Genomic DNA, 15,434 nt, shown 5'->3' on the forward strand with positions numbered 1-15,434 from the left:
CAATTAGTACAATCATTCACTGCGCTTGATTCACAGTGTGTTTTGATCGGTACCACATTTATAAAAAAAAGCATGAGCAGTATCAAATGCTGAGTTTTGAACCACCCACCCCAGTGGAGCTCTTGGGGCACTGACATCCGTACTAGACTCAAGCCCCCATGACTGGTCACGTCTTTGCATATATAAAATTGCTAAACATGGTACGGGAACATATGGGCTAACTATATCATGGGGGGGGGGGGGGGCAGAGAAAGTCAGTGTTGCAAAATCCCTACTTCCAGTCTACTTAACAAAAGCAAAGCGTAACAATGTCAGTAAATATAAAATACTGCCTTGTAACATAATATTACTGCTCCATAGAGGATTCCCAGCGTTGAACGGAGCTGACGAACAGCTACATTATCATAGTGTTGAAGGATAAATTAATCATGATGACTTTTTCCAAGGAAGTTGAATATGCGCTAATGAGGCCACGGTATACCCACTTGACTGCTAGCTAATCCAACTCTTCCGCTTCGTTCCAGATACAAGGACAGACTTGAAAAGAGGTAGTACATGTTTCTCTAATCATAGATATCAGTAACCTGTAGGTACATGAAGTGAATGTGCTAGATATGAGAATTTAAACGACGTTAGCTGTGCAAGCACAAGGGAAACAATCCACTTTACACTGTGTGACTAACAAATTTCAAGCAGTGAATATATAATAAAGTGACTATTCCTAGCCCAATATATGAGGTTGTTAGAAGTATGATTGCCAAGGTAATTTTAACCATTTACAGGCTAAACAACAAATGAGAAACTACAGCTGTCATAAAATTTTGGAGGCTGGGTTGACTTTACCATTTGCGCATGAATTAGTACATAACAGTATATAGGGGTTCAGTAAAAATGTATTAATTAAAATACATTAAAATAAGTAAAATAATTTAATATGGAAATAACATATTTCATATTTAAAAATCTTACCGCATATTATGTACCATATATTCATCAAGCATTTTAGAAGCCGTACGATGATCTATTGGTTCATTTTCAAGTGAGTTATGAATTTTTACTTCGAAATCAGAATAAGAAACAACAAAATGTACCCACTATCATAGAGCAAAATTTGACTCTCAGAAATCTCTTCCATAGGCATCAAATAGCCAGGTAAACAGCTACAGGGAATTCGTACTTTGGTGTTCAATCGATGATCCTTTATCTTAAGAGCTAGAGCACTGGCTGGAAGGTCTCATTTGCATATCATTAGTGTGTAAGATACTGGTCCTGAAATGGCTTAGATATAAATTCCTACATAAGATCTAGTTCCAGCTGAGGTGCAATACCATTTCGAAGTCAAGTGAAAAAATGCATATGATCATTCCTTGCTGATAAAATATGTATTATCCATCTAATATTGTGGTTTAAAACAATATGGATGCCAAAGCCTTGGAAAAATATGTAGAATAAAGAACTAAGTAATTGCCTTTGGAAAAAGAAATAATAATCCTGCTTCGCCAGAAAATCCAAGGTTCAACAACAAACAATTAAATAATCGGCGTTGGTGCACTAATTGCTTATAGCTTTGCTTATGGCACGTTATATTTCAACATCTATCGATCTTTTAAAAGAGGATAAAGTAGTTTTTTTTTTAAACTGAGGAAACAAAATATCTGCCTTTAGTTGAGAGACACATTTAGTGGCTATATTCATAAACCATTCTTTAATCTGTTTAAAAAAATCTTGTGCCATTAGGGTTTATCACGACAGTCTGTTTTGACCTCTTTTGTTTGTCAAGTGTATGGAACCTTCGAATCAATAGTAGATGTGCTGAAGAGTTTTATTTATGAATTGTAATTAAAAATATTGTTCTGGATAAATGTGTTTTAAAAATGTCGAAAATTAATGAAAATTGATATGTGAAAATTATTTTTATAGCTGAGATTTGTTTCCGTTCGAAATATTTCAAATTAAGTGGATGTTTGAGGGGAGGCCGTGCCTTTTGATCGTTAAGTGTATATTTTTGTATATAATCATCCGAATGCCGAGTAAAGGGTGGGATAGTTTGTTATAATCCTGAAAGTGCTTATTAATTTACTCGGTAGAAAACAAAAATAATTTTAAGTCAATTAAGCTCATATGTTGTTATAGCCTCGACATATTAACGTTTTTGAATATTTTGTATGAAATGCTATCAAATAGAATGAAATTTGGAACATCTTGCAAGATTCATCTTGAATGCTTTCAAATTGATATTAATTAAAATTTAATACTCAGGTAACCAGACAGTCTTGCCTTTCGGAAACCGGTATAAGTGGTCATGAAGCCTCACTTGGTTATCGCCCTTGATATTGGTAGTACGTACTCGGGTTACGCATGCCTGTATCGAGATGACAGCCCCATGAACATGCGGATGAACAACAGATGGGGTAGCACAAATACCACCAACAAAACTAAAACCTGCGTTCTAATCAAGGAGAAGGACAAAGAACTTGTTGCCATAGGTGACGAAGCTGAGATGCAGTTTATGGAACTCTATGACAAAAATGAATCACACCACTATCACTTCTTCAAAAACTTCAAAATGATCCTATACAACGAGGTCTGTAACTCATACACTTAAACTTTAGACTAAAAATGCAATAATAGACCACATAACCTCCTGGTAAATTGATCCTAATACACCCATTTCATAATCCCGCTTAAAAGTTGTCGCTCGGACTATTATCTGGGATTGTGTCTGGAACCAGAACGAGGCTAAGGGTATAAGCCCCACCCCACCCCCACCCCCCAGGTTGCATCATTGTATTCTCGATATGTAACAATAAGAAACCATATTAACCGACAAATTATTCTTTGTTTTACTGGTCTATTAAGGTACCGACCAAACGATGAGATAATCAAATTATAAATTTACTTTTATCAACCAGATTTCAAAATAGTCATTTTGTCGTGCAAAATCTATTGGCTGTTCATTCTGGATATGATTTATCACCCACCTCCCTGCAAAGTGATATAAGAACTTATTAGAACATTGATATTTACAGTTTTTACAGTAACCGCTCCGGTGGCCTAGTAGTTAGAGCGTCCGCCCCGATAGCGGGAGGTCGTGGGTTCGAAGCCCGGTCGAGTCATACCAGAGACTTATAAAAATGGTACTAACAGTTGCCTCGCTAGACGCTCAGCATTAAGAGGTCAAAGTTAGGACTGTTTGGCCTGGTGTCAGGATAATGTGACTGGGTGGGACATCATGCTACATGTTTGCGGCATCATGCCTCAGTGCTAGACATCACTTTAAACTGCCACACTGCAGGCATTGTAGCGATATCACTGGAAAATTGTTAAAGCTACGTTAAAAGTCTAAATCACCCCCGCCCCCCACACATAGAGTTTGTACAGTGTGTATCACTAAGCATTGTTAGATTATAAAGTGTGTACCCTTCTGAGTTGGGGCTTTGTCATCTCTTTGGTAAGAACCGATCGAAAATAAGTGTTGCCCCTTCCCATTTAAATGGTATGTTGGGACATTATTGTCATCTTTCAGATATTTAGAAAAAAGAGTAACAGTGGTTGCTAGAGTGAAATCCATATAAATTTACATTTCGGTCATGCATACTTTTTAAAATGTTAGTTGCAATATGTTGATTTTAGTAGCATCATTATGTGTTGTCTGCTAAATCTTAAGCTAATGACAAGATAATATTAGCTAATAGGATTGTTATTTTCTAAATCGTCCTGATAATGCTTATAAAGATCATATATTTCAGCACAGTTAATAGGGACCCCATATCAAATTATATTGGCGTAATTAACATGGGAGCGTTACTTGGAGGAAAATCGATAACACTGTTTCAAGTGGCTGACCTTGATTGGGGTGACAGAGTAACATTGTTCGAATTGACCTCAATATGCGCCACTTTTGACACATAGAAGAAATCCCTTGTTAAACTGGTCTACAGGTTTAACGTTGGAACGGTGTTATAGCCTCAAGCGGGAAGGAACATTACGTTGTAGGTTTGCGACCATTGGGGCCACCGTAACATATACAGTCCTCCACCGGTTTTTTAAAACAAATATTGCATTCATACACACCATATATAGTTCAGCACCCTCTCTATGACACCACATATACAATGCAGCACCCATTTATTTATTAGTATACACCCACCCTCCATCATCCAATGAAAAGGGTAGGAATGTTTCTAGTAGGGTTGTTTTGAAGTGCTAGTCGATAGGGAGTTTATACCAAAACACGTACATAAAACAAAATATTTTGTAATGAAGAATAATATCTCTCTTTTCGAGAAATCTATGTCTTTGAATATATAGCTTTAAACGGGAATATTAAAGTGAACATGTTTACTATCCATACACAACTTACAATCCATCAACCACTTTTTGATTATCCAAACACACCCCTTACAATCCACACCCGGCCGAGTCATGTCAAAGACTTAAAAAACTGGCCGGCCTGGTATCGGGATAAATGTGACTGGGTGGGACATTGTGCTTCATGTCTGCTGCATGATATCCCAGTGCTAGACATCACTATAAACTGACACACTGCATACAGCGTAGCGATATGACTGAAACAGTGTTAAAGTATTTAAGCCCCCCCCCCCCAATCACACATACACACACGCTCGCACGCACGCACGCACACTCACACCCGCACAAAATCCACACCTTCATTTTGATTACAATCCAAACACACCATTGCAGTCCAGCAAAAATAGTAGTAGTGTTTATGTACACTCTGTACTTACATATATATCAACTTAATATCACACTACTATACCCCACCTCCCAATATACTATACAATCACAAAGAAGAGAGGAGTCGGGGTTTTTAAGTTATAGTAGCAAACATAGACATAGACATATACAAGCATGAAAAATTGACAATGATTCAAGGCTGACGAAGTTCGTTTAGCTTATTGCTATTCGGTCATCGATGCACACCTTGTTTCTGAGCTAAAAAAAGAGATAACGATAAAGATAACAAAACTCGTGGAATACTTTGACGTTTCACTGCGAGCATAACTTGAACATTTTTTGAAAATAATGAACAACGCAGTTTCAGCAAGACAATAGACAATCTTCGAAAATGTATTCGCGTTGACCTTGTCTGTGATAATGAACAAGATAAGCTCCGAAGGCTTATTCCTCTCTCGGCATTCGAGTCCAAAAATATTTTCGATGGTGGACTCATTACCGTGCACAGTAAAAACTGAATCTGATGCTGACAAAGCCTATCTACGTTGGCACGTCAGTGTTAAGCTATCTAAACTGTACGAATGTTATTATGATAAGATGACACTGCGGTACGGAGACGATGTACACGGACACAGACTCATTGTGGTATGTACGTGGAAATGGGTGAGGCATCGCTGCTAAATGAGTCTGACACGAGTTATTATCAGAAAGAGCATCCACACTTTAGTAACGAACACAAAAATGTTTCTTCCAGTTCAAAGATGAGTGCTCGCGTAAACATATCCAGGAATACGTTGGACTGAGGCCCAAAATGCACTTGATCATGCTAGGACAGCAGAAGTGTCTCGCCTCCAAAAACACGAAGAAGGCGAAGGTGTCTCCTGCGTTATTGTGCAAAAGAATCTTCGACACGACATGTATGTGGAATAACTTCGCGAGCGCCATGACGCGAACCTGAATCCCACTCATTATATAAACCTCAAACCCCACCAATGTATAAGCCCAAATAAGCGGAAAAAAACAACAAGCACAATCGGCAGTCCCACCCGAACTTGTACATACACGCGAACCTAGGTGGTAATCGACTAATTTCCTTTTCAAACAAGAATCTACACAGAAACAACAAAGACCACCCTGAATTTCATGTTGGGACAATGTTCTTCTATGCACCAACCAAAACGTTATCAAACCAAGGTAGACCCTATGCACTCCACCCCCACTCCCATTGGAACAATGCTTTCGTCCAGTTCAAACCAAATATCTAAGAGAACAATATGAACTTAAACGGTGGATATAGTAACAATGAAAGAAAGGAGACAGTTGTAGTGGACTGTATGGCCTTAATTAACTTGCAGATCGGCTAGAAACACTATTGGGACTGGTTCAATCGGGCATACAAACGACAAAAGTCCTTAATGAAGCCGCACCAATTTGTCAGCTGTAGCTTATCATAGACATCATTGATATGGGAACGTTTAGCGCGTTGATACATGAACTTGTGGAAGACATCGACGCTGAGTTCTGAGGCGATTATTATCGAATCCAATTTTCCTCTTCAGAGTGTTGCTGCAAATACAACTACGAGTGTTGTCAATATGATCCCGGTTTCATGAATGTGTCCAGGATTGTTTGTGGCTTTTTGACAACATTCACAACTGATAAATACAACACACTCAAGATCGCACTGGTACCGTTGTTCGTATATACCATTTGACCTATTATTCGATCATTTCAATTTGGGTGCTTCCCCGCAAATAACGGCTCTTTGTTTCGTCAGACTATAGCACCACTTGTAGATTTTTTGAACTTTCACCAGGCGCATAGGAGATTTAACCAAACACCGAAAGATCCCAGAAAGATCACAATGGTTATCAAGCCAGATTACAAAGTCATCATACGCCTACATGACCTTACACTCAGCTCTGCCATCTAGATTGAATCTCTAACCTACTCTGTTGATATTGCACATTGATGCTGATAACAGGTTTCGGTTGTACGAAATATGTTAATAAGATTCTCGAGGACGTAACAGTTACACTATTCCGTCAATCATTTTTAGGATCATCACCACTCAGGTTAATCTGGCATGTGACGCCATCAGTGGTAGTTATGAAGTCTCAGCCCCAGCTGCGTACGCGTAGCAGGGTTATACATTATATGTTTTCCCGCGACTGAGGCGCCCCCTCCACCCTTTGATCTGATATATCGATTACTGCCGCGGCACATGTGTATCGTCCATGTCATAATGGCCGGATGACACGTATTCGTTTTACTCTTTTGGGCTAGGACGGGATTACTTAGACCTGCTGTGGAGACTTTGACAATGCAACTTTACAGTAGAGATCGACCTGATAGTTCAATACATTGGCAGTCGTATGTGTACGCGTGATACCAGTGCGGGTTTTTAATTCAACTGTTCCTTGACTGTTAACATGCTCGCCAAAAGTGCTCATGACCTTATCTTCGTACGCTGCACCAATCGCTAAACAAATTACAATGCGAGTCGTTGCTAGCTTCAAAAACGTTTCTGCGAACAGGTTAGAATATTTGGGATTACAGGCGGTTCAATATATTCGAGGTCGACTAAGATGATTACTGACTCAGCCGGTTACACTTGGAACACCCTCGCCCGTTCTAAATGCGATATAAAATTTAATGTTTTCTAATCCCCATTTCAACACCTTAGAATTTTGTATCGTCGACTACAACATGAAACTTGGGGCTTTGTGTGCGTTTCCCCCCTCAGTCACATATAATCCGATTTCGCTGAGGTTGTCGCAAGGTTATTTTCGAGGCTAAGCACACGATCATCTTATTACAAATGGCAAGGCCAATGATGCAGTTTGGCATTGTGCTGCCGTCGCAGATGGCCATGTAGAGTTATCAACATTAGCATAGTTGATGTTTATGCTAAACCCTTCCCTCATCCTAGAAAACCTTTTTGTTGTTATTTTGTGCTTCTGGAGCCACATCAACGTTATCTTTTCTCGCGCACACCACATAAAAACACAAAAAAGCGATATTCATTTGCATGGTAGATAACTACCCAACATTCTTACAGCGTACCGAAGCACGGTTTCGTAGCATTTCAAAATATGAATCGTGAGCATGAACACCACATTATTGCTGTGGTATTTAACTAGCGGGTGTGTATGAGTTTCTTTGCAGTCAAACGGTCATCGTAAACCCTGTGAGCAAATTTAGTTTAACATTGAGGACAATCAAGGCGCACAGAGACAACACAAGCTTTAGCCCTACCCGGACTGACATGAAAACATTGAAACGTGACTGAAATTTTCGCAACACGACTTAGTTTGTTTTACTCGATTTATTACTCTTCATCGGAACTCCTGGAGTCGTTTAAGCAGTCTGTGAGTGATATGTACTTTCATGGATGTGTAGAGGAGCAAGGTTCCCCTTGGCTTTCCCGTCGACGCTCCCGTCGTCTTAGATGGTCAAAAATGTATCGCTGTAATTCTTTCATATATGTTTCTGTAGTTGGAGGCCACAGGTGGCCTAATGATGGTCCAAGACGCACAAAAGAAAACTCCTAACACAGTAATTAATCCTGTTTCATCCCAAATACAACTTAATCAGCTGTATAAGTAGTGAAGTGGGATACTATAGGCTCAATGGGAATTAGCATTAAAAACACCCTTGGGAACATATAGCCTCAATGGAAATTTAACATGGAGAAAAATCGTGGGAACATATAGCCTCAATGGGAATTTAACATAGAGAAAAATCGTGGGAACATATAGCCTCAATGGGAATTTAACATAGAGAAAAATCGTGGGACGATATAGCCTCAAGAGGAATTGAACGTGGGAATTGGGACTGTATAGCGTCAAAGGAATTTAAACAGGGTGGGACTGTATAGCGTCAAGGGAAATTGAACATGGGATTTTTTTTTAAAAAATAAAATAAAATAAAATAAAAAAAGGGGTAGGCAATGGAAAGGCTATCTCTTTTCGAGAAATATGGCTGGCCCTGAAAAGGGCCTTTGGGTTTATGTTAATGTATTCATTAACATAAAGGGCACCGCATTGGTCTTCTTCTTGTCCTTAGGCTGCGTCTCACTGTTGGCCCGTAAATTAGCACTCTTTTCAGGCATCCTTGTCTTTCAACGTAGATCCTACGTATCCACAGGCTGGTGTTTGTCCTGTGGACAACGGTCCACTTGGATCGGACATACATGAGCATGTCTGTCCTAAACATCATGGAAGACACAAGGGTGGATGACTCAACTGTGGTCCACATCTTAAAGCGACGAGAACAGGTGAATCAATGCACTGAACTGCGCTTATTTATAGGCATAGGTAGGATTGAAACGGATTGAGTTCATTCACCAATCCGAACACGCGTTACAGAATTCAGTCAGCCCGCATCCAATTCGAAGAGAGCAGTCTGTGACGTCACGTAGTCTATATAGATTCGCTAGCGCTTGTGTGCAGTCAATCTATGCGACAGTGATTCAACATGACGGAAACTCAGAAAACGATCCAATGGGGTGCACCAGCAGGGGAGACCGCCCAAGGGAACCCGGACTTACTTTCAGAAGAGGTGAATTGGGATTTTGTGGATTTTCTCTCCTCGCAAGAATTTGTTCCGGAACCTTCGTTACCTTCTTCATTACCGCAAGTGGAGAATTTTAGACAGAGACAGAAAGAAGAATTGGAGAAATTTATACAACGACAAAAGGAAGCGGAACAGGCTTTTCTCCTACAGCAACAGCAACAAGAAGAAGAGGTAAGAAAAAAACAACAGCAACAGCAGCAAGAAGAAGTAGCAGCAAAGAAACAAGAGGGTGAAAATCAAACGGTCACGGTACTGTTGGACATTTTAGCGGAGTTAAGAAGTCTGAAACAAATGTATCAGACTTCTTTATCATGACCGAAGAGAATACGACCTTCCCGAGCTAAACACGTCAACCCTGTGACTAAGCCTACCGTACCACCCTTAGTGATTTCAACCCAATCATTATCATCATCATCAACATTACGCAGTCCAGAAGTAGGCCTTGGCCGTGGCAAAGGCTTAAGGCAGTTAAAGTTGATTGCTTAAACTCACCCCTTCACCATAAAGAAAAAGGCCCTTTTCAGGGCCACCCACATTTCTCGAAAAGAAATACAATTTCAATTTGCCAATAACTCAAAAAAACCCCCACCCATTTTACCCTTATAGTACGTGTCTGTGTATGAGTGCGTGAGTGTACGTTCGTATTTTAAAATCAGAACTAAAAGACTCTTACCTTATATCATTCATTTATTCTTTTATCCATTTTTTACAATCCAATTCACAATTCACAACACAACACTTTAATAAAAAGTTCATTGACTTCTTCTTTCTCCTTTTTTAGTCTCTCTGGTTTTTGAATTTCTTCACCGTCTTTTCCTCATTTTCTTCCCTTCTTCTTTTCTTCTTCCCCTGTTTCTTTGCCTCTTGTAAATAGAATTGTCTTTTTTCTTCCTCTTCTTCCTCTGAAGAATCCCTCTCTTCTTCCGAAGAATCCCTCTCTTCTTCTGAAGAATCCTTCTTTTCTTCTGACTCCTCTTGTTTCTTTTTTGGGCAATCTGGAGGCCAATGTCCTTTTTCTTTACAATAATAACAGGTATCTTGACTTTTGTCTTTTTTAGTCCCTGTTTTTGTTCTTTTTTGACGGTCTGGACACTCTGAAGACTAATGCCTTTTCTTCTGACAGATATAGCAAGTATCTTGACTTTTATCTCGAAAGGAAGGAGAGTAGTCCGTAGGCTGGTCTGAAGAGAATTTTCTAATGACCCCTCGCAAAGCTCTGACGAAACGTTCCATCTGGTTAGTCTCTTCCATCGTTGTGCTCGGCTTGAGAGTGAAATGAATAGTGAAAGGATAAGACACACACCCTTTTATATACGCTGGTCTGCCAGGACTATAAAGTAGCTCATGGTGTTTGAACTTGAGTCATTTGACTTTTTGCTTTCAAGATGAAACGATCTAATTCGTTCGAGAAGAAAGAAGAAGAAAGTAAGAGGCAGAAACGTGATCTATCGCCTCGTACCAGGGCTGAAATCTTGGCACAAATTCATGCCAGTGATTTTGAAGAGGACATGAGTGAACCAGAATCAGAACCCTCTAAACCAAGTTCACCACCCTTAGTTAACCCTGAAAAGTACTATTCCATTCGAGAGACGGAAAAGCGCTCCTCTAGAAAATTTAGAACTACGGCTTACAAATACACAGTGAAGTTTAAAGATTTCAAGGCTGAAGTGCCGTTAGAGAAAGCAGAAGTGTTCATCACTGGGGTGTGGGATTCTTTGCTCACTGCACTCAAGCGACAATGTCAACCCAAAGAAGACGATCGCTTGAGACTTTCCATACAACACGACGGTTTGAAATCCCCTGTTTGGATCGAGTTTAGCACCCCTGCAGAATTGACTGCTTCCAAAGTCATGGACAAGATTCAACACGTACAACAATCTAATGACCAGTTTGACATCACCGATGGTAAAGCCACACTGGACATGACCCACGTCTCTCCTCCTCAAGGGACTGGACGCAAAAAGATGTTATTGGTGGACGACCTTCGCAACACCAAAAAGAGTCTCGTCCGAATTCGCAACCCTCATGACCAGATGTGTTTAGCCCGTGCCATCGTGGTGGGACGAACCTATGCCAACAAGAACGACACGGTACAATGGAAAAGAACCTGGAAAACTATTCGACAATCGGACAGAGCCAAACAACGAAACGAAGCAGAACTCCTGTTGCAACAAGCTGGTCTGTCCAAAGACACACCCTGTGGCATTCCTGAGATGCAAAAATTGCAAGATGCCCTAGCTCCACGATACACCTTGAAAGTGCACCCTCAAGAAGTGCGTGGGCCTCTGTTGTTTCGAGGCCAAGATTTTAAGGACGGAAAATACATTCATGTTTATCATCACGATGACCATTTCGATACCATTACCAGTATCACCGGATTCCTAGGATACGGTTATTATTGTGAGAAATGTGATTATGGTTATAACAATCGAGAGCAACACAAGCATTGTGGATCGAAATGCCCAGGATGTTTGGCCTCTCCACCCTGTCTGAGCGAAGAACCAGTGCCTTGTTCAACTTGTCTGCGCACGTTTGTCAGCCCTGCCTGTTACCAGCAACATTTGAAAACACAAGGTTCACAGAAGAAATGTGCTTGTCAACTCCTGAGATTGTGCCCTACGTGTGGACAAGGCATACTTACCAACAATGCCAAGGCACACGTATGTCGAGGAAAGAAAAAATGTCACATTTGTCACCACATCGTGGACTTGGAACACGAATGTTACGTGCAAAAATACCAACCCCCACCAGAGAAAGAGGACGGTCACAAGAAGAAAGGCAATTTCATCTTTTTCGATTTCGAATGCATGCAAGAGACCGGCATTCACATTCCTAATTTCTGCGTGGCTCATCGAGCGTGCGAGAAGTGCATTCAAGAACCTATCTTCAGTCATTGCCCTCACTGCAGCAAGATTCCCGGAGGGCGTGAAAAAATCTTTCGGGGACCGAACACGTTAGCCGATTTTGCCCAATGGGTTTTAGACCCCGTCGACAAGACGTGGAGCCAAGAGGACATCGAACGTTACGGAGATTGTCATCGCCATGCCACGGTGATGGCTCACAATTTCTCCGGATACGATGGACAGTTTCTTCTCAGATACTATACGGAACAAGGCACCGAGCGTCCTAAAGTGACTTTGAACGGAGCCAAAATCATTTTCATGCAAGTGGGACAAGTACAGTTTAAAGATTCGATGAGCTATTTGGCCATGCCTTTGAGTCGAATGCCTAAAACGTTTGGAATGACAGAAATGGCTAAAGGGTACTTTCCACACTTTTTCAATACGGAAGCCAATCAACACGCCGTTCTACCCCATTTACCTGAGGCTCACTATTACGAACCCGACAACATGCGTACCGAACAACGAGAAGCTTTCTACGCTTGGTACCAGGCTCACGCCTCGGACCCTTTCGACTTTCAGGAAGAAATGCTAAAGTATTGTCGTTCCGACGTGGACATTTTACGGCGTTGCTGTGGAAAATTTCGAGAACTGTTCATGGAACACGGAGGGGTCGATCCTTTGAAAGAAGCTTGCACCATTGCCATAGCGTGTTCCTTAGTGTATCGGCAAAGATTCATGCCTGAAAACACCGTGGCTGTCATCAGTCCTCAAACGACCAACTTTGTCAAACGTCAATACTCGGTCAAAGCCCTACGTTGGTTACATTACTTGTGCGACAAGGAAGACAAGTGGATTCAGCATGCCCGCAACGGAGGGGGCGAAAAGACCATCGGAACGTATTCGGTCGATGGCTGGGACTTAGAAAACCCCAAGATCGTGTACGAGTTTAACGGTTGCTTATTTCACGGATGTCCCGTCTGTTACCCTGACCGTAGCACTAAAAATCAGTTTTTGCAACGAACCATGGAAGACTTGTACCAGGACACTTGTCAGCGTCGCCTAAAGTTAGAACAGCAAGGATACCAAGTGGTGGAAATGTGGGAACACGAGTACGATCACCGTATGAAAACCGATCCCGAGTTTAAACGCCTCGTGGAAAGTTACCAGTTCATGGACCCGCTGAACCCAAGGGATAGTTTGTACGGAGGAAGGACCAATGCCACCTGTTTGCTGTACCAAGCCGACGAAGAGAAAGGAGAAGAAATCAAATACTTGGACGTGTGTTCGCTGTATCCCTACGTGTGCAAATATTGTCGCTTTCCTGTAGGGCACCCGCAATTGCTGACGGAACACATCGACCTGAAAAACATTCGACAATACGAAGGCTTGATCAAGTGTAAAGTTTTGCCTCCCACGAATCTATACCATCCCGTCTTACCTCACCATTGTCAAGGCAAACTGATGTTTCCCTTGTGCCGTACTTGTGTCGAAACGTGCAACCAAGACCAACCTTGTCAGCACACCCAGGAAGAACGTGCCTTGACGGGAACCTGGGTCAGCGTAGAATTGTTCAAAGCTCTGGACATGGGATACCAACTGTTAGAAGTGTACGAAATTTGCCACTTTCCCAAGACACAACAATACCACAAGGGTGACCCTACTCAGAAAGGCATTTTCGCAGACTACGTGGATGCCTTTTTGAAACTGAAGCAAGAAGCCAGCGGCTATCCTTCCTGGTGTCACACTCCCGAAGACCAAATACAATTCAAAGAGAAATACTACGAACAAGAAGGCATCAATTTAGACCACATCGAGAAAAACGAAGGCAGGCGATCGTTTGCCAAAGTGATGTTAAATTGCTTGTGTGGGTAAAATGGCACAACGACCGTGTTTACCCAAGACGGAATATTTGACAGAACCTTCCCGCTACTTCCAGATGATTCACGACAAAACCAAATACATGAAACACGTGGACGTCGTTCGAGAGAATTTGATCTTGGTCAATTACGAAGAAGATCTGGACTTTGTACAAGACGACCCTTTTGGAAATGTCATCATTGCGGCTTACGTGACAGTCCATGCTCGCTTAAAATTGTACGAAGCTTTAGAACTGTTAGGGGAACGCGTCCTGTACTTTGACACGGACAGTTGCATTTACATCCATCACCCGATTCAGCATCACCCTAACATCGAAGGAGACCGTTTAGGAGCCTGGACAGACGAGCATCCCGACGACAAGATTCTAAGTTTCGTCAGTGGCGGTCCCAAAAATTACGGCTACGAATACCGGGACAAACAAGGAGAAGTGCACACGACGTGCAAAGTGAAAGGACTGACTCTGAATTATCGTACCAGTCGTGTGGTCAACTTTGGGGTATTGAAAGAAGCCTTGCAATCGGGAGAGGATGGAAACTTTAAAGTGACCACTCACCAACCGAACAAGATTGTACGTTTACCCACTCACCACATCGTCAGTCGACCCTTGGAAAAAGTCTATCAAATCGTGTACCAGAAGCGTGTTCGACTTCCCAATCATTTCACCTTACCGTATGGACACGTTGGTATAAAACATTGGTTGTAAGAGGATAGTTACCCCACTAGAAAGATGACTTCGCCACAGCAAGAATCGAGTGAGAAACCCGATGAGAACTCCAAGTTCAAACCCTACCATTTTCCAGTCTTCTTACCTGACTATTGTGATTGTGCCCGTCGATTGGACACGTTTCAGAAATGGCCTACGGATAGGGAAGGATTACCTTCTTCGCATGTTTTAGCTAGAACAGGATTTGTCTACTTGGGACCTGAGTCAGGATTGGGATACGAGGTACAGTGTTTCGCGTGCGGACTGAAGTTACGAATGGATCTATGTATCTATAAAGATTCAGCTATTCTGGAACATACTCGATGGTCTCCGCACTGCCCTTACCTTTCTATGGCCTTTCCACCCATCACACTACGGTACAATGTTGACGGTACCTTAGAGACGGTACCTTCCAGAACAGGACATAAAAAACGTAAAAAAGGAAAGATGTACAAGCTGGAGACTGCATTGAGACTAGTATAAAAAGGGGCTATGGTCAAGATCGATAGTTCATTGTGACTACCAAGACCGAGCGAACAAGATGAATACTTTGAAAGAGACATCGTTCCAGTTTGGGGATTGTAAAAAAGTTGTATCTTCCTCTAGTGTGACTAATATTGGATGGATAAGACCCATGCATTGCGACGGAAAATGTCCGGAAGGAAACTGAGATTGTCCATGTGGTTACCATTGTAATTGCGTAACGGAGTTTGCAGACGAGTGCGATTGTGAGC

General features: G+C 41.6%; 1 protein-coding gene across 1 annotated transcript in view; it reads left to right on the forward strand.

Moving 5' to 3' along the window:
* The first annotated feature begins 297 nt into the window (after window positions 1–297).
* Window positions 298–15,434, forward strand: part of LOC149775436 (heat shock 70 kDa protein 12A-like) — a 37,824-nt gene continuing 22,687 nt past the window's right edge. The window contains exons 1-2 of the mRNA XM_089943482.1: window positions 298–548; window positions 2,260–2,584. Coding sequence (XP_089799608.1) covers window positions 2,303–2,584 — 282 coding nt within the window. The 5' untranslated portion in view covers window positions 298–548; window positions 2,260–2,302. The remainder of the gene's footprint in view (window positions 549–2,259; window positions 2,585–15,434) is intronic.

The sequence above is a fragment of the Sinohyriopsis cumingii genome, chromosome 19 (assembly GCF_028554795.1).
Source record: "Sinohyriopsis cumingii isolate HCF-2022 chromosome 19, ASM2855479v2, whole genome shotgun sequence".
NCBI classification, from domain to species: Eukaryota; Metazoa; Mollusca; class Bivalvia; order Unionida; family Unionidae; genus Sinohyriopsis; species Sinohyriopsis cumingii.